The sequence below is a fragment of the Protopterus annectens genome, chromosome 14.part0 (genome assembly GCF_019279795.1).
Source record: "Protopterus annectens isolate FY-2018-M chromosome 14.part0, PAN1.0, whole genome shotgun sequence".
NCBI lineage: Eukaryota > Metazoa > Chordata > Ceratodontiformes > Protopteridae > Protopterus > Protopterus annectens.
Genome location: NC_056748.1, coordinates 534,042,903 through 534,063,341, shown reverse-complemented (window position 1 = coordinate 534,063,341; position 20,439 = coordinate 534,042,903). Strand labels below are relative to the sequence as shown.

Genomic DNA, 20,439 nt, shown 5'->3' with positions numbered 1-20,439 from the left:
CCACAGAGCCATAACCTTTTCCTCCCAGTATTTTGGTCCTCACATGGACCGGGCTTTTCTCCTATCCATAAATTCCAGGTTGGTGCTAACTTTTTATATCCGTAAGGGTTTGGTAAGTCGAGCTTTGGAGCATGAGCATTGATCTTATTGGACAGGTGGATTCCTCCATTTGACATGGTTGGTCTCCTCTGGTACACCAGGCCTTCCTTCAATCTAGCAGCACGGTTGGGAGCTGGAGTTTCTTCAATCTGGCAGTGAATGCACTTTATGACAGGCTTTGGAGCCTCATTATGACGAATTTGACTTTTGCAGATGTCGGGGCATGCAGCACCTCATTTGGATACATTAGTGAATTGCATTGGTCTGATCATTCCAAAGGTAGAAGATGTGCACATCTCACTAAGACCACAGTGTGGTATGTGAACCTAGATGTGGGGGTGCACTGTCATGGTCTTTTTAACCCAGTACGTAAACGTAAAGTCAAAAGAAAGGCCACTGTCAACCTGGGTCCCCAGGGGTTGCCACTCCTCTTCCCTGGGTCCCTGATTGCTGATATTTTGGTTAGTGGTTTCTATTTTGCTTTTTCCTTAGGGTATACATTTTTGGCGTTTAACTTCAACTTCAGGTTCGTCTTTCATCTCATCTATCTGTCCTTCGTGGTTTCCGTCTTTCCGTGTCTGTGCACTTCCGTGAGCAGCATGTGGTGATGACTTTCGCGTCACTCAGTCACTTTGTCGCACAAAGTCCTTGGCACGTAGCCTGTCAGAGTGAGAAGTAACAACCCTGACCAAGGCTTCACAGGACCTATTTGACCCGCCCAGGTCAGACCTACTCAGAGCAACTGTAAACACTGGGTACCCTGTGGTGGCTCGTCCTTACCAGTTTCAGTAACTACGGGTGTACATGGGTTTGTTTTTTGGTAAGCTGGTGCTGAGTGGATAAGGTTTTTACATAAGTTGGGTATTGTGGGTCGGCATTGAAGAGTGCTTTTGCTTATATGCCAAGGCCTTCCTTATCAGAGTAGATGGAATTAGCTCAAAGGCATGATCTGCCCTCTGCAATTGAAGAAGCCAAGTTCAAAAGGCATGAATGGCCCTTGTGGGTTTAAACTGGTCTTTATGATCTTGGTTTAGCTTTGCTCCATAGACTTCTTGCTTAGACTTGTTACTAGACTCTGTTGCAGGGTCCGTGTCTTTACTAGGGAGTGGAGGCACGAGCCAGTTAGCCACTCCTTGGGCTTTGTGCATGTGTGTGGGCATGTTTCATGAGGTAAGGCTGTGGCATGTAATTCCTCATAATTTTGATTTTGGATTTAGTCCTTGTGCCACAGCAGCTTGCACATTTAGCTTGTGTTTGACACATGCATTTTTAGTGTCTCAGTTGTAGCTCACCCAGCAGCTTTGAGGTATCTGGGGAGCTAGCACTCGAGGGAGATAGTTATCTCTCTGTTGAAGAGGGATGAAGTTGAGGTTTTGATTTTCTGTGGAGGTATACAGTTTGCATGGAACCAATCAAGTTTTATTTTGTGTGTAATTTTGGGAGCATATCTGAATGTTTTTGGAAGGTCTCTTGAGCATAACTGCATCTTTGGGCCTATGATTGTTGCTCCAATGAATGGCCTTCTGATTTTGAAAGCAATTGCGTTTTTTTAAGTGCTTCCTTTTTTGACATTTTAATTTGATTAAAGTTTACTTTTTTTTTTTCATGTAATATTACTCTGAATTTGTGGTAAACTCTTGACTAATGGTTGGGAAGCTTTCTTGGGGGTCTCAAAGAGTCTTGGTTTTAGTCTTGATTGCAGAATCCATGCCTTTTGTGGGGATGAGGTCCCAGTGCAGTCCTGGAGCTGTTCAGCAGGCATTTTTAGGGCTTCCATAGAGGGTTTTGGTTTGGCCACCGCTCAGGGGCCTTGAAGGATACCTTTTTGTGAAGTGTAAGGTGTCTTTTAGAAGTTCTTGTTTGTGGTCTTTTTGTTTGGGGTGGGGCGGAATGTGATTGGGATTCAGATTGAGTTGGTTTATGATATACTTCTTGAGATATATCGTTATGTGCATTTGTGTCCCATGTTTGTGATAATTAGATCTCTTCTATTTTCTTTTCTGCTTGAACAGTGGCTAGTATTTTCTGGCTGTTCCATTCCAATTACCGTTGGGCTAGAAAGTTAGGAATTAAAGGGTCCAAGAAATGTTCCCAGTCTAGTTGGGTTTGGGTAATGTTCCCAGTCTATATTGATAATGTTTGGAATGCATTTAGCTCCATGTGTGCATCAGGAAGGCTGTGTGGGTTCCTGAGCTTGAGAGGGGTGGGGGGTGGATGCTACAATTTGTGAGCCAGTTTGCCTATGGTTTTGTATGGCAGGATTGCCCTTTAAGCTTTGCACTGCTATGCACCCAAAGCTTACCTGGTATCCTTTATGGTATATGACACACCCCCTTGGTGGGTGGGTTGGGGGGGGGTTTTGGGGCCGGGCATGGGGTAACAACCAGTGCCGGGGTGCTCAACCTACCTTGAACGGGTTTTCTCAGGAGCACAGAACTCGTTTTTCAGTTCCAGCTGAGAAGGGCCTTCTCCATACTGGCATTTTGATTTAGACTTCTTGCATTTTGAGCAGCATTACCCTGCATTTCTTCCATTTTTTCTAGGGTGGTAGGGTAGGTTTAGAATTTGAGCCTTGTCTAAAAAGGCACTATGGGAAAGGCAAGGCACTATGGGGGTCAATATCCTCAGGGCCAAGGACAGGTGTGAGCCCCCCAGGAAGCAGTGTGCCTTGTCAGCATGTCATCCCAGGCAGACACAGACTGGACCCCCTTTGAATGACACCAGACAGCCAATTGTTAAAGCTGATTATTTTGTTTGTTCTATATTGTGGCATTGTCTCATGATCTGAATCAAGGATCATCAAGGGTCAGGGTCAGGGTCTGGGCTACTGCTACTACATAAGACTCCTCATCTCTCTTTTCATGTAGTTCAGGGAGTCTGCGAGCCCTCGGTCGCTTCATCCAGACGATGACATGATCTTATTTGTGTTGTACTTTTGCGTGGGCCGTGGAGTGACCAGCGTGTGTGTTGGCCCGGGCGCCCGATAGGCTGGCAGGACCAGACTCTCCTTGTTTGTTCCTGGTGTGGCGCCAGTGTGTCTGACTATGGAGTCACAGGCAACTACTTCCAGTTTGCTGCACTTACTCACCCAGTTTAGAAAGCAGTGGTGGTAGCCTTTGCCATAGTAGAGTGTGATGCGATTCTTTTCCTGCATTTATAGTTCATGCAGTCTGTGGCAAAAATAAAGACAATGTGATTTCCATTTAGTAATGTTAACAGTCAGTGGTTTTTTTTTGTTATCAACAGATGCTACAAACGCTATTCTGATGTCTTTAAATCCTTATTTGTGTCTAGATAATATCTCATAAGTCTGTGAACATTGCGAGGGGAAAGTGGCAGATGCATACCATTTGCACGTCCTTGCCCACTGAATTTGGTGTTTTAGTTTGCTGCTAAACTGTGACCACATCATTGTAAAGTTGTTACAAATTGGTGGGCATTCATTCACAAGATTACAGAAGACCATAGTTCTCAGGGGGGTAAACTGCTACTTTAGCCACATCTTGATGGAGGAAAAAAAACCCTCAGTGACTAGAATTTCCTTTTTAAGCCTAGCCAAGCCTCCCAAAGGCGAGAATCAGGCACTATGCTGTATGTAAGGTAACTAGCACTTGTACTTCTAACAGGAGCTGAATGTACGTTGATAACAGTGCAGCTTATGCACATCAGAACAAGTTTAAATGTACACTTAATGTTTGGAATTAGAATACTCCTAGTTACACATTGAAGGGGTCATAATTATATTTCTGGTCATTGAATGGAGTTGCAGGAGAGAGCAGTAGCTGTAAGGAGAGAGAATATCAGTATAGAAATGGCATTAAGCAGTGAGAACAGTGGTGGTGTAGAATATTGGAATACTTAGCAGATAAAGCTTTTAATGTAAGAAACCAGTGCAGTTTGGAAGGGCAGATTCCAAGTTAGGGGTAGGAGTTAGAGTTCCAAAAAGGGCATTATGAAGGCAGTCTGTTATTGTCTGCTCCAGCTTAAGAAGTTGATGCCATTTGAACTGGGTCTAAAAGGACTGAATTGCCTCAGTGCTGCTGTCCGATCACCACTGAGGGCTTTTTCAGTAATGCAGATGAAAATTGTTAGAAACACATTTAATCATGAAAGAAAAGCAGCAGTTGTGTTAGCTTCACAATTGAAACATATTTTTACACATTTTAGCTGCTTAACCATGCTGTTGTGAATGTATGCCATTTAACAACAAGATTACATTTTGGCATTCTGATTGTGGTTTCTCATTAAGCGTGCCACAGCACTGGAGCTGCATTACTTTGAAGCTGCCTTCACAGGTTGAACTCTGGACAAGGATGCAGGCAGCATTTAAACACAGAGTGTAGTGTGTGTTTAAGTGAGGTAACACCAGCAGGCATGTCCATTTACAAATAACTGAGAAATGAACATCACAGGGTTCATAGGTAGGTACTAGGCTGTCTGCCCAAGGGCCTAAATAAGCCTAGCCAACAAGGTTCCCTGGCTTACGCCACCCAAGAAAGTTAAATTCCTGTGCCCCTGTCGAGCAGAGCCACAGAAGTGATCCCCGGGGTGTATTTCCTATTTCCCATCCACTCATCAAGTTTTTTCCTGAGAGTGCTAATGAGGAACTTTGCTTGACATAGTGTGTTATGATGAAGTTATGAACATCACAATGTATGTCAAGTGTATGCTTCACCCTAATCTTTTCTCAAGAAATATGCTCATTTTATGATGGTTTCTTGTATATTTTTCTCAATTTTTGTTTACCTGTCACCTTAAGGTGATTCTTTCACATGCATATATGTAAATGTCATATTACAGTTGCATATTTGGTGTTTTTCATGCTGTCTGTATGATTTTTTGCATCACATTTTGCTTTTATGATTTGCCTTCTGCCCAGTCATGTCTGAAAAAGGATTATTCAAGATCATGTTACAGTCCAGGTTAGTAAATATAAAAAATACATTTGTGAACAATGTGTGTGTATCTTTCTTGTGGAAAACGTATGCCTGACTTTTATTTTGTCCTACTTTTGCTACTTAAACATTTTATTGTATCTTTAAATCTGATATAGTCCTTTTCATTCTTCCTCCCCTATGGGTCTCGGATCCGGTCCTCAGATCCAGTTCGTCTGCATTTTCTAGACATTGAATCCCAATCTGAAGCTCCTCCCCCTTCCCATAATGCATCACACTGTCCCCATCTCCTCAGATCTCATTTGCAGCTGAGGTGGTAAGATGAAGGATTCTGAAATCTTGAGCTGTGAAGAACTTTATTTGTCTAAAATTGTTTAATCTATCTTTTCTTATTGGTTTCTTTCTCCCTTGGTAGCTGCCTGCGGTTTTATTTAGCTCTTTTTCCTCTCTCGCTGGTTTTCTATCCCCGCCTGCTGCAGTCTACAGTCTTGGGGCTTGCTTTATGGTTGAGGATTCCTTCTCTCAAAGTGTTAACAGCTCTATCTAGATGTATAGAGATATTCATCTGTCTCAGCATCTTCCCGGTCTGAGAGCTTGCTTTACCTTGTCCCAAGGCTTTATTACTTTTATTTCTTGGGTCTTTTGGTAGAGTGGTGTGTTTCAACAGTGACAATGTTTGCATTGCTTCCCTACAGCAAGTGCTTCCTCTGCTTGGCTCTGTCCCAGGTGTAAAAGTGTTTGACTGCCACCATACCTTTCAACTGTCCAGATCTTCGCAGAATGTCCAGAGTTTTACCACATAATTTTGATCTGTTCCTCATATAATTTGTGATTATAAGACTTCATATCCTTCAGAAAATGCATTGTAACACAAGACCTTTTATCCTAGCAACTTTTTTAAGTTTATAGGAGCATTATTTAAAGCTTGTCTGCAGTTTCTTCCTGGTCTGGAAAACTGCTATCCATTATCTCAAAGATTGATTGCGTTGGTTCTTTATAGTAGACTGGTGTGCTTCAGGCTAAAGTGGTGGCATTCCTGACCCACAACAAGAGGTTCTTCTGCTCGGTTCTGTCAAGGGATGGAGAGCTCTCTTCCTGTCTCTGATATCTTTCTGGTCTAGGCACCTGCTCTCCATTTTTAGCACAAGAGGTGTCCTTTTTCTTACACCCTTAGTCGGACATACTTTAAAGACGAAGATAAAAAAAAACTGCTGTTGGATCTTTGGTTTCAGAGCTTCACATTGATACAAAGCCAGTTCTTTCTTGGTGTGGCTGTCATGAGGATTGACTGGCTCACATGTAATCTTTCAGTCCTTATCTGTGGTCCCCTTTTACGGGCTCAACCCCTTTAAAAAAACTATTAAAGAAGAGTTCTGATCCAATTTCTCGGATCCGGAACTCCTAAGACCTCCTCCAGATCCCATTTCCTATTCAGATCTGACAGGTTTGGTCTTTGAGAAGTTATCCAGATTATCTGCCATACTCATCGGAGCCTAAAGCCTGGGATCCAATTGCCTGGAGCTTCCTTTTGAGGCCAAGAGTTTCTCTGATCCTAAGCCTAGAATCCGACTAATAGCTTTTTGACCAGACAGAGTTGAACAATTTTCAGATCCGATGACTTCGGATTTGGAGCTGCTGAGCAGTGTAGTGTTCTTCAGATCCAAAGCATCTCTCAGATCCCCAACAGTGCCACTGTTTGTTGCCTTCCATTTTCTTTTCCTTTCAATAGGCATGGTGGCTCAGTGGAAAGATCTGTGCCTCTAAGCTCTTTAGGCAGGGGTTCATGACATTGACTTTTCACACTTCAGTTGTAGTTTACATGTTTTCCATTGTCTTTGTTTTTTCTTTCTTCTTTTTTGTTGTAAACGTGCATACGAAGGCCTGTTCATCTCGCCCTATTATGGCTCCGTGGATGTCTAAGGCGCTATTTTTTTTTTCTTTTCTGGCTCAGGATACAGCTTTGCCCTTATATCTTACCCCAAATGTCGATCTTCCTGGATCCATTGCTCCCACCCAGGAACCTCGACTGTGGAATCCCTCTTCCTCCAATAGGGCCACAGTTCAGATTTGACCTTTTTAGAAGGGAAAAAAATGTGTTTTTCTGGCAAATCATTGAGGATTGAAATCAAAATAATGACAGACATTCAAGTTTCAGACTTCGTATCCTTCAATAAATTCATGCTAATGTACAACTTGCTAGTATGTCAACTTTCTAAGTTTGTAACCATAACATTTAAAGTGTCCCTATTTTTGTGCTTTGGTCCCTCATTATTTATAACTTGTCCAGATTACATGCTGTAAGAGGTTGAGAGATATGCATGGATGAGTTTCTGTTTACCCTCATGCATGTATGGTTTCGGGATTGTATACAGATCCCAACAGATGCACACAGACAGACGCACACACACACCCCTTGGCTCCGCAGGGTTGCTCCCTGGGACTGGCTTTCTTATGGCTCAGAGTGCTGAGTCACATTGGAGACTTGCACCTTATTGTGAGTGGCAGTTCTCTGTCAACTTCCCAGATTTTTGCTTCACTTTCTGGTCTGTTCCTTATAAAATCTTTGGTTTTCTGGCAGATCCTCGAGGATTGAAGTCAGTTCCTCTTCACTTAATCCACCAACCTTGGATTCTGCATCCAACTCTAGGCCTGCTGTCTCACCCGGCAGGAATGACACATCCATATATTCAGAACCTTAGAAAATTCATGCCAATACAAAACCTGTTCTGGCAACTTTCTAGGTTTATAAGAATAGTATTTCAGTCCCTATTTTTAGGCCTTTGTCCCTCTGTTGTTTAGGGCTTTCTCCAGATTTCAAGCTGAGAGCTGTGGTCATCCCCATCAGTTTGGGTGGGCTTCAGACATGGGAGCTTTGCATTCAGTGTGTTCACACTATTTCTAAAATGATCCCATTCACACAGGGGCCTCTGCCAGGAAGTCCATCTCCTCCAGTGCCAGGGTTCGGTTTTGAGCCCTGTCCTTTTGCCCCCAGTGGTCACTCTCTCTCTCTCTCTCTTACCTCCATTAGCCAGGGTTTGTTTCTCTTTCATGTTGCCGTTATCTTAAGAATAAATTTGTCCAAGGTTCTTTTTTCCCCCCTCTGAGAAATATGAGTATGAGTGCATTCCTACTCCTCCAATGGGATTCTCACAGAGGAAAGAAGGATTCTCCAGAATTTTTTTCCTTTGATAGCGTCTCCTCCTTTGTTTCCCTTTAAACTGTGACTGTCCAGTTAGATAACTTTGTCACTGTATACAATATGATCATCATTCCCCTTACCCTTCCTCACACGTTTGTGAGAGCTTACCTTGGATACTCCCATATTGAAGTTGTATACTACCCGTACACTTCACTGGGCCATATTAAGTCTTAAGGTAGAATCCCCATACTTTCCAAATTTCTGTCTAGGAAGAATCTCAGAACTGTTCAGAAACAGCTAGTCCAGGTATTGTCATTAGGAGAGGTAAGTGCAAGCGGTTGTGTGATTTTAAACAACCCCAAGATGTTTCCTTACCCTTTCTTGGTGGAAATTCATTAATTATCCAATGCACCTTTTGACATACCTCTTCAGAAGAATTCTAGATGATCTCTCTTCACTGATTGTCTTGGTTGTCCTTTTTGAATACTACCAAGTTCAGTTATTGTTAGGGAGGGAGGAGTGCCCCTTTATCCAATTGCCTCTGACTTATCTGTTCTCCGATGTTCTTGCTCCACACTGCAGCATTTTGTGTATTCCTCAGGCGTCCTTGTTTTTCTCCTTTGACTCTATCTTTATGTGGCTAGAAAGAATGGTTTTACAGACTCAGAGTTAATAGAAAGTCTTTCAGTGATCAGCATACTAAGATATAGCCCTGACTCCAACTCTCAGTATGTTGGGAGTCAAGTTTCCTTCCATGTGAATTTCAAGATTATTTTCCAGTAAGGATGGAGTCCTCAGTTCAGTCCAGTTATTGTAAATCCTATTCTAAGTATTCTTATTTTAGGATGCCGTATACGTCAATCCCCTCCTGCCTCTCCTGCACAAGCTTTGATGCATGTATTCCATGCGCAGCGAAAATGCACAATAAAACAAGAGAATAGAGATGTTCTGGACTATTCTACTTTTCCCATTGAGAGAGAAGCACCTTCCTTTCAGATCACCTCTTTTACATTTACCTCAGCCTTCAAAGGTTTTAATGTTGGGTGATCAAGGTAGCTCACATATTAGCTCACATATTACTGGAAAGACAATGTGATCATATACAATGATAAATGTATTTGATGGCTACATAGACGGAGGACACCTTATCAGACAACTGTCCTCCTCTCCTCCTTATTAAATGCAGTAATTCAGGAGCTTACGGTTATCATTCAGTAACTAGCACTTAGGATACAAAATCTCTTCCTGTAAAATATTCCTCTTGGTAGCAAATGCCTTTGGCAGATTAGTTCCAGACGTTTAGACATTATTTGCCAACCATCCTTGCATTATTTCTCTTAAAAAGAGGGTATTTTTCTGCACCTATCCCTACCTAATTGACCACGTAGTCAAATATTAATCATTCGTACTATTGCATGTGACCAAAAGTGTAGAATGACTGACAAGCTACTTATTTACCCTTCCTCCTAACTGCTTGGGTTAAGAATCCCTGTAGGTTACACTGACCAAGAGATTACCGAACTAACCTAACTGCTTGGGTTAAGAATCCCTGTAGGTTACACTGACCAAGAGATTACCGAACTAAGTGTTTTTGCTGAAATTTTTCAAAATGGCTTGTAATTCCCTTGTCATCCTACAGCAGCTCAGACAGATGTAGGGTTATCATATCTAACATTCTGCCTAAGCTTCTGTTCATGTTTATCTTACAGTCACTGGGTCAAGTACTCCAGTGTAACACATTAATATTTGGACATTGTCTCTAAAATTAGAGCTTTCTTTGATCTGACATTGCTCCCGCATATCCTTATTTGAGGGCCTCCCAAGAGTTACGGTTGTGGGGATTCTGACCCACAGGTGAGGAAGAATGAAAAGGACGACATCAGGTCAAGAAGTTATGTACTTATAATGTTTCATCTGTGTTGTCCAGTTTCATTCTTCCTCACCTTTCTTCCCAACCATCCTCCAGCCTAGTTATTATTAGAAGGATGTTTAGAGGATAATACAGTCTTCATATTCCAGGTTTGAGCCTTTATATTTTCTTTATCTGTCCCATTTTTTTGCCTAAATTCAATAGGCAGTAGACGACAAACTCGATCTGAGGGGATAGGGACAGAGTGGTGCATTATGGGAAGACGGTCAAGATTGGGATCCAAAGTGAAGAAAATGCAGCCGAGCTGGTTCTTAAGGTCGGAATCAAGACCTATAGGTCAGAAAGAATGAAAATGGACAACACAGATGGAATGTTATGGTAAGTACATAACTTCTTTTTTTCTTATGGCTGCATCAATTACTAACCTGCCCCTTTTATGTCTCATTTCTTTCTTCATCTTTCCCCCTGCAGAGGAGATTTATGGTGACTTTGAAGACCTGGAGAAGAACATTGTTCACAAAGGAAAAGTTGCGATGCAAATTGACGAGGTACAGTATTCCATAAGGTGTAGTTAACTGGAAAGAGCCAAACAGAGTAGTACTTGCTGTTGGAGGGTTAGCACAGCAAATGGAGTTAACAGATCCCAATTCATGGTTTAGGTAAAGCCATAATGTGAGATGATGCTGTGCTGTTCTCATCTGGGGCACTCTAGCTTGCTATGTTAACATGTTACATAGGCTGATACAGTCCTGATGCACTGGTTACCTTTCAACATGAACAGGAGGATTGAAATCGCACTAAAACTAAAGGGTGAATATCTGAGGAAGTGCGACTCCCCCGACCTTAAATGCATGAGTGAAAGTAGTAATGCTCCAAAATTGTGACTTTACAGCTGGTAGGTGGAGCCGTGATGAACACTGGCTCATACGTTGCAGTGTTTTGGGGATGCTGTGTTTACCTTTTTTTTCCACAAGCACTTGTGCTGTAGTCTCATATTAGAAAGGACCAGAAACCAGATACAGTTGTGGCTGTGTACGCTGTTTACAATGTTGTGTTTGCTGCGAGTCCATCTTCCTCACCTCGGTTGGTGAAGTCTGCATCAGATGAGAAAGAAGAGGGGTTTATAATGGTGTTTGTCTGCTTGATTGGCTCACAAAAGTGACAGTTGGCTGATGTAGGTATTATTTTAGCTGTTTTTAAAGAAGGCATCACTCCTTGGTTGAAATAGCCACACAAGGAGTGATTAAATATGGCATCTTAAATACCACAGGTTGAGGAGCAGAACATCAGGACATTAACCCTTTCAGAGATGAGCATGTGATTGGTTACTTTGTTTGGATATTTTCAAGGAGTTAAGAATGACAGAAATCAAGTAGTCCTGGGTTAGAGAAAAAAAAAGTATTGCTGAAAATGTGGAAAACATGGCTTAAACATGTGAAGTATTAGATCTGAAGTAGGATGTTAATTTGTCAGCAACCTGTGGGTTACGGATCCGATATCGGATCCGGCAACTTGTTTCAAGCTAATGGATCCGAGCTCCTAGCTCCTCCCTTCACCCATAATCCCCTGCTAACCCTCCATGACCCCAGATCTAGTTTGCCGCGCTTGTGGATGGCTGGATCCTTTTGAGCACGTCAGCTAAGTAAAAATTTTACTACTTGTATCTGTACTTTCCTGTCAGAATTATTTTCTTTTTTAGTTAAAATTAATCAAGTCAAAGTGTGTAAGTGTTAGGCTCCTTATTATTTGTTCTTTAATTAGTTACCCCTCCCTTCGCTGGTCGTTAGTGTGTGAGTGTGTGTTGCGTTTCTTTTGGAGCCTGTGTGTGTGGATGTTGCTGGCGAGGCCTCCTCGGACAGTCCCCCCGAGGAAGCTCCCCGTAAGCATAAGTGCAAAAGGAGGCACGTGGACTCCCCTGAGTCCTTAACCGAGGACACGGACTTGGAGGAAGGGGAAGGCTCCCCAAGATCGCCCCCTGAGGATGCCTCCTTTGGAGACATCATGGAGATGCTGAGAATCAGAGGTGGGTGGTCTGCCCCTAAGTCTTCCTCTGACGAGTCCGTGTTTCTGGAGGCATTCGAGGCAGGCCCGTCTACCTCTTGGGTGTCTCATCCGGCCGACCCCCTGGTGGACCTCATTACCACCAGGGCGTGGAAGGATCCGGACACCGTGGAGCCAATACCGAAACGCCCGGATAGGATTCTTAGCCCCCCCTCAGAACGATCACATTGGAGTAAGGGGCCCCCCGTAGATGCCATGTTGATGGCGGCAGCCACAAAGAGGGAATTGGCTCAGGAGAGCCCCTCAGTCCATCCACCGAGCAGAGTCCCGTTTTATGGACCGCTTAGGGAAGCGAGTCTCTATTTCAGCGACCTTCTCTGTAAGGTCTCTGAACTATATGGCACATGTCATCAGGATGCAGCGGGATCTTATCAAAGAATACGCTGCATCCCCTCCTGAGTCCATGTCGGAGGATGACAAACAATTGTACTCCACCCGAATGGCCACTCTGAGATTGATTTCAAACACCTCTATGCGGCTATTGTCCCACGCCACAGAGGGAGCCTCAAGGGCTAGAGGAGCAGGCCTAGTCATGAGACGTCAGGCCTGGCTCCGTCATTGCGATTTTGCGGAGCCCTTTAAAGCGTCCTTCGCGAACGCCCCTTTCGATGGTTCTGCCCTATTTGGCAAAACAGTTCACGAGACACTTGTCCAGAGCGAGAAGGACGGGAAGACGTTGTCTGCCGTCGGAGTCCGCTTCTCTGCTCCCCAGCGGTCCTTTTCGAGGAACCAAAAGGGTCAGAAGAAGCTGTGGTTCCGAAAATCACAACATTCCCAACCAGCTCCGAACAACCAGTCCTACCGTGGCAGAGGTGGACAGGGAGGACACCGCCCCAGGGGCAGAGGGGCTCCGAGAAACTTTGGGTCCAGAGAACCTTTCTCTGAGCGGCCCGCGCAGCAGCCCTGAGGGGTTGCCCGGCTGCTCCACTCTGGAGGCAGCCGGGGGGCGCTTCTCGAAACACCTAGCGGCATGGGAGTCCATCACAACAGACCACTGGGTGCTTCGCATTATATCCAGAGGGTACAAAATACCAATATTCCATGTCCCCAAATCCAAGAACCTCCCCGATGTACTACCCGATCAGAGGGAGGCCGCAGCTGCAGAAATTCAGCAGCTGCTAAGAAAAAGAGCCATCCAGCCCGTCCCCCAAGACCAGCTCGGATTAGGGTTCTACTCCAGGTTCTTTTTGGTGCCAAAAAAGACTGGGGACTTGAGACCGATCCTAGACCTTTCCCGCTTGAACCTGTCAGTAACCAAGGAATAATTCCGGATGGTCACTCTTCAATCTATTCTCCCCCTTTTGAGGGAGAACGATTGGATGTGCTCTATAGACCTCAAGGATGCGTACTACCACATTTTAATGGACAAATGATCCAGGAGGTTTCTTCGCTTCCGGCTGGGGGCCAGTCACTACCAGTTCAGGGTCCTTCCCTTTGGCCTCACCACAGCCCCCAGGGTGTTCACCAAGGTATTAGCAGTGATTGCGGCCCACCTGAGACTCCAGGGAATACAGGTCTTTCCATACCTGGACAACTGGCTCCTGACCGCACCAACAAGGCATCTACTTTGCTCAGCCAGAGACTTCTTTCTCCATCTAGCCCCACAGTTAGGCATTACTATCAACGTCGGCAAATCTCTACTGGCTCCAACGCAGGTCATAGAATTCATAGGTGCCAGAATAGACACCAGAGATTTGCGAGCCTTCCTAACTTCCGAGAGAATCCGGAACTTACAACTTCATGTGCGGGCTATCCTCCATTCAGAGGCTTCACCAGCGGAATTGGTCCTGAGGGCACTAGGCTCCATGGCGGCAGCGATTACGCTCCTTCCATGCACCCGTTTGAACATGCGGGTACTGCAATGGACTCTGCTAGTGCAATGGTCCTTTCTATCCCTTCCTCTCCACCATCCCATTGCTATTAGCAAGGCTTGCAGGAGGGCGCTACTATGGTGGCTCCAAGCCTCGAACTTCCATACGGGCCGTCCCTTCTGCACCTCTCCCCCTCTCGCCACTGTGACCACGGACGCTTCCCGCCTCGGGTGGGGGGGGGCATTATTCAGGCAGGACAGTCCAAGGCACGTGGTACGATACAGAGACCTCCCTGCATATCAACGTTCTGGAGATGAGAGCGGTGCTGTTGGCGTTGCAAGCACTTCAGGGCTTCCTCCCCACAGGAACGATTGCAATTCAGTCGGGCAACATGTCGGTGGTCTGGTATATCAACAAACAGGGGGGAACCAGATCTTACCCTCTATGCCGCGAAGCCATGAGAGTGTGGGAATGGGCGATCTCCACCAACCGCTTTCTGATTGCAACGCACATTCCGGGGAGGACCAACATCCTAGCGGACAAGCTCAGCTGCACCCTTCTTACCCCGTACGAGTGGTCTCTCAATCCTCTAGTAGCGAAGCAGATATTCGCAACATTGGGGCAATCCTGCTGCGATCTTTTGCATCTCCATCAAACACCAAATCGACAATTTCTTGGCTCTAATCCCCTCCAGGGGAAACTCCAAGAGACGCTCTGGTGCATGCTTGGCCACCCGGTCTACTCTATGCCTATCCTCCTCTACCACTAATGATACAACTCTTACAGAAAGCCTCACGGTTGGGGAGCAAGATGATTCTCATTGCCCCATTCTGGCCTCGGCAAATTTGGTTCCCTTACCTGTGGTCTCACCTTGTGAATCACCTTTGGATTCTAGATCCCATTCCGGATCTCATCTCCCATCCGTCGAACTTACCAACTCCAAACCTGGACAATCTGAAACTGACAGCTTGGTTGCTCCAGTTCCACTCCTAGTTAGGACTCCCGGTATCTCTTCACCAGTCAAAGCCATCCTCGTGGCAGCGCATAAGCCCTCCACCAGGAAAGTGTACCACAGTAAATGGAAACGTTTTTCCATCTGGGCGGAGCATCACGATCTAGATCCCGTTACGGCTCCTCTTCCATCCATATTAGACTTCCTAACTGAACTCTTTCAGGAAGGCGCTAGTTGTTCAACTGTCAAAGTGCAATTGGCAGCCATATCACATTACCATGTGGGACATGATACAGGGCCCTTGATGTCGGCCAAGTTGTGTAAAACCTTTCTCAAGGGCACCTTTTTACTTAGACCCCCTGTAAAGGAAGCCGTGCCCCCCTGGGATCTTACATTAGTTCTTCAAGCCTTGACTGCTCCACCCTTTGAACCCGCTGCTTCAGTAGATCTCAAATTCTTGTCATGGAAAACAGCATTCCTTGTAGCCATCACTTCAGCAAAAAGAGTGTCGGAACTTCAGGCTCTCTCTGTGAAGCCTCCTTACCTGATCTTTCACCCAGATAGAGTGTACCTCAGGATCAATCCCTCCTTTCTTCCCAAGATAGCATCAGAAACCAACATAAATCAATCCATAAATTTACCGGTTTTCTTCCCTAAATATCAGAATAAGGGAGAGTACAAGCTGCACTCATTAGATGTTCATAGGCAGCTTCGCTTTTATACTCATAGGACAGCTGGCCATAGACAATCCGACCAGCTGTTCGTTTCCTTTGCCAAATTTAACTTGGGGAAAGCTATCTCTAAAGTATCTTTATCTCGCTGGATTTCCCAATGTATCCTACTGGCGTATCAAGCCTCAGGTAGACCCGCACCAGAAGGAGTTCGTGCTCATTCCACCCGCTCCATTTCTACCTCTGTGGCCTTCAAGTCTAGAGTTCCATTGGATGATATTTGTTCTGCAGCCACTTGGGCTTCATCTCATACCTTTATTAACCACTACAAACTAGACGTGCTTTCTAGAGGGAGAGCATCCTTTGGCTCTGCGGTGCTTCGTAATATCCTTCCATGATGGCCACCCAAGGTGCAGGTAGCTGGGGACTCTGTCCCACAGGTTGCTGACAAATGAACATCCTACTTCAGATTTCCTGATTTAAGTATTTTTTGGCTTTTTTTATCTGCATTTGTCCTCTCTGGCTTTCATTTAATTAGATATAACTGTTTTTGTGTCTATCTGCTGAATTCTAAAGTATCTGCACTTAAAAGTAGCATTTTGGTCGACTCTGGTCGAATAATACTGTTTTTTTGCTAATTTAATTGCTGAGGCTGCTCACTAAAGTGTGCTAGCCTGTGTAAATCGATTTTACTGTTTGCCTAACTGCATTTCTGTGTGCTTTCCTAAAAAAAACAAAAAACAAAAAAATATATACTCCTTGTTTTCCCGCCTTTGCTCGACTAGTTAAGACCAGTATACAGGCTTTGCTGTATTCTGGGCTGTGTGTAGTTCCTGTGTTGGCCATTGCCTTACTTGGACAGAAGGAAGTTTCTGAGCTCACCAGTGGGAGTTGGGAGCCTTGAGCAGCCTATCTGTCCCTGGGGGAAGTGACCTCAGCACTTGAGCTGTAAATCATTGGTTGCCTTGGACCATTTCTAGCTCTTTCCAAGTTCCCTGTATAAAAATCCGCCTCAGGGGGTTTTTGCGCGGTTGGGCGCCAGGTTATACAGGTTTAAACTATTTCTGGCTCCGCCAAGTCTGCTCTTCAATTTTTCCCTTAGAAGCTCTACTCAGTCTATTTAGCTGTATATATTAGCACTTGTTTTCGGAACTTCTATCCTTAGCAAGCACTCATAATAAAACAAGCACTCTTACCCTAAAGTAAGCACTACAGGCATCCACTACCCCCTGTGAATACCCACTTCCCTTAAAGGCACAACACTCCTTATAATATTCTAGTATGTCGAGTGGTAGACCACTAGCATCCTCTCTTGTTCAGCTGGTTAATCTGGGAATCTTAAGACAATGTTACAATTGTCTCATGTACACAGACAACCCTCTTCTCCTTCCTACTAACACATATACTTGTGAGAGATGCAACTATATAGCCAGACTGGAGGCTGAACTCTCTCAACTCAGGACTGGCAAGACCAGACAGGAGGAGATGGTACCCACACCCAAAGCAAAACCAGTCACACATAAAACCACCACTACTACAAACCAAACACATAAGAACACAAAGACATACTCGAGGCTCTTATAAAAACTTACCAAAACAACAGAGGCCTCCAAAGCAGACACCCAGAAATACACCCCCACAAAGCGTAACACCTACAACACATACCTCAAGCAACAGGTGTGTCACACAATCACAGCCCCTAAGGCAAAACACTATGCCAGAGACATTAGTAATAGGTGACTCTATAGTCAGACACACCGATGTTCCACTTACCAGGCTGAATAAGGAGAGGGTAGCGGTGAGCTGCCTATCGGGGGCTAGGATCCGCCACATTACACACGCACTCAGGTCAGTCCAAAGCAAGTACAAGTATGATTCAGTCATTGTCCATGCGGTGTGAATGACCTGAGACGTACCTCCCTGGACTACATGAAAAGAGACATTGAGGAGCTCTCCGATTATGTAGCCCAGACTGGTATGACCCTGACCCTGAGCAGCATCCTGCCTTCACCAAGAATGATGCCTCAGTACAAAGACAAAATGATCAGTTTTAACAATTGGCTTAATCACTGGTGTCATTCTAGGGGGATCCAATGTCTGTCAGCCTGGGATGACATGCTGGACAAGCCACGTTGCCATAAGGATGGCTTGCACCTGTCACCACTGGGCTTCGGATACTGGCCAAGGCTCTTGCCACCCCATAGTGCCTTTTTAGGCAATGCTCAAAGGACAAATCAACCTCCATAAAAACAAAAATGGAAAAAATTAAGGGTAATTCTGCTCAACGCCAGAAGTCTAAATCTCAAGATGCAGGCACTTTCGAAGCACTTCTCAGTATGGAGAACATCGATGTCTGTGCAGTAACCGAAACCTGGTTCAAGGCTCCTGAGAGCACTCCAGCTACCAGGCTATACCTCATATCATGCGTTTGACCTCAAGTTCCAGGCCGAACCACAAAGGGAGGAGTGTCCATTTTCATAAAGGACACCTACACCTCTCGATTGGTGGCTACCCATGAAGCATCAGAAACCATACAAGTTTTACTCACCATAGGCAAAACTGTCATACAACTGGTCGCATGTTATAGAACTCCCTCCCAATCCCAGGAATCCCATCAAGCATTCCTGAAAACACTGGAGGATATGAATGTCACACCAAACACCATCATATTGGGTGACTTCAACTACCCCAACATAGACTGGGCCCACTATTCTAGCCCTAACACCCTAGCCCAAAGATTCCTGGAATTCATAAACTCAAATGCTATGGAGCAACTGGTCACTTCTCCTACGAGGAGAGATAATATACTTGACCTGATTATCACAAACATGGGGTCCAAATGCTCCGCCGGATATAAACCCTCACTAGTAAGATCTGATCATAAACTGATCACGTTGGATGTACATATCCCACCCCCACCCCCAGAACAAAAGACTACAGTGAAAAACTTTTCAAAAGCTGACTTTGCGCTCCTCAAGTCAGAAATGATATCCTTTAAGCCTACTGGGTTAATGGAAACCACATCCCAAAATGCTGAATCCTTCACAAAAGCCTTCTACGGACATCTCCAAGAATGCATGGATCAAGCAATCCCAACTAAAACCAAGACCCTCTCCACCAAGGGAAAGCGCCCGGTTTGGTGGACCCCGGCTATAAACAAACTGTACAACAAAAGAAGGAAGCTACTGCAGGACAAAGCCAAATCCCACAAGGGAAAGGCTTCCCTGATCAGCACAAGTAAAAAACTACGATGTTCTTCGTTTTCCATTGCTGCAGTCCTTACTATAGGGTATAGTCTGCATCCAGTCGGCCCGAATACCAGAGTATAAGGCTGACGTCGGTCAGGGCGCATTAGACTGACGTCAGTACGTCAGGGTACTAATGCGCATGACCGGCGTCATATCCCCAGTCTTTTTTGCCGCGTGGTCCGATGCAGAAGCAGTTTTGCGAGTGCAGGTTGGCGTTCTGAAATATTTCCGAAACCGGAGTTTCAGACCGAATCAGAGTTGGCTAAGTACCCGTTAGAACATTTTGGTTTTCTTGCCTCAGTATTTAACCGGATGTCAGAAAAAGTGAATAACTGTATTTCTTGTGGGAAACAAATACCTCATAGGGATTACCATACATTGTGTATACCTTGTTTAGGGCCTGAGCACGACGTTGTTGGTTGCCGCTCTTGTGCTAGGTTTAACAAACGCACTATTAAGAGGAGGTTAGACTGTGCCAGATTAGTGTTTGGGAAGCGTTGCAATTATAAAATGCCGCGGGATGCTCCGGCGCCCGCTTCGTCCAAGAAGCGCAAGGACAAAACAGCGAAGCCTAGGGTTGATGAACCGGCAGTCCCGGACGTCGGTTCTTTAGATGGCTCAGTGGAGCCAGAGGTTTTGCCAGGACTTTCTATGGAGTCTCAGGCAGAAACTTTACTTTTACAGGATGTACCCTCTCAGGAGGCAGGCCAGGCTGAGGGGCTTCTCAGGTAACTATTCTTCCCTCTCTTCCCAAAGTAGTTAGAGCCTCTCCTTCTGTTGCCAAAACTTCTTTTAGAGGTAGGCCAACTTCAGCTTCAGTAGGGGCTTCTCCTAGCCTTCGGGTTCTGTACCTAAGAAACATATGCTTAAAATGGCAGAAGATTTGATTACTATGATTAGAGGTTCTATGGGCCCTCCTGATAAGAGGCCTAGAGTGGAACCAGAGTTTGACAGTTTTGAACAGGGTTCAGGGGCTTCTGAGTCTTCAAGTGAAGATTTGCAGGAGTATCCTCATTATTCTGATTCTGATGTGGATGATGCCACTCCTTGGCTTCTCCTCCTGAGGATTTTTCATTTTCAGAGACTCTGCATTCCATGAGGGAGCACTTTAAATGGGAAGGCCAGGATTACTCTGATTCCAGGAAGAGACTTAGGGAATTCTTGTTTTACCCCAGCATAGGCCCTTAGCTATACCTCCTGTGTTGAACGGGGTGGAAGATGTTTTGCAGAGGCTTCCCTGAACCCTGATTCTTTGCCTCCTGCTCCTGTTAAACCTGATAGGTACTATAGGGTGCCCAAGCTCATAAGTATTTGTTTAAGAGTCCTAGGGCGGACCCAGAAACTGTTTCTCAGGGGCCTAAAGGTGTTAAGGCCTCTGTGGTTAAAAATCCTGTTCCCACTGACAAAGAGGCAAGGGCGTTAGATAGGTGGGGTAAGAAATTGTATACTTCTTCCACTCTAGCCATGAGAGCGTTGAATTGTCAGTTTCACATGCTGAAATATCAAAATTATCTCCTTTCACAATTGAAATCTAAGGTGGATGCTTTGGCGGAAGGTATTGATTGTAAAGACTTGCTGGATTTAGTTTATGTGTCTGAACAAGTGGGCAAGCATTCTTTGCAATGTGGTTTTGATGCTGTGCAGGCCTCCTCGAGGGTGGCTGCCACTAGTTCTGTTCTTCATGAGGCATGCC

General features: G+C 44.9%; 1 protein-coding gene across 1 annotated transcript in view; it reads left to right on the top strand.

Annotated features, from left to right (window-relative positions):
- The window catches only part of BMS1 (BMS1 ribosome biogenesis factor), a gene marked incomplete in the record, with an annotated part of 1,196,647 nt that overhangs the window by 718,978 nt on the left and 457,230 nt on the right, over positions 1–20,439 (top strand). The window contains 1 exon segment of the mRNA XM_044056283.1: positions 10,475–10,551. Within this exon segment, the coding sequence (XP_043912218.1) occupies positions 10,475–10,551 (77 nt within the window).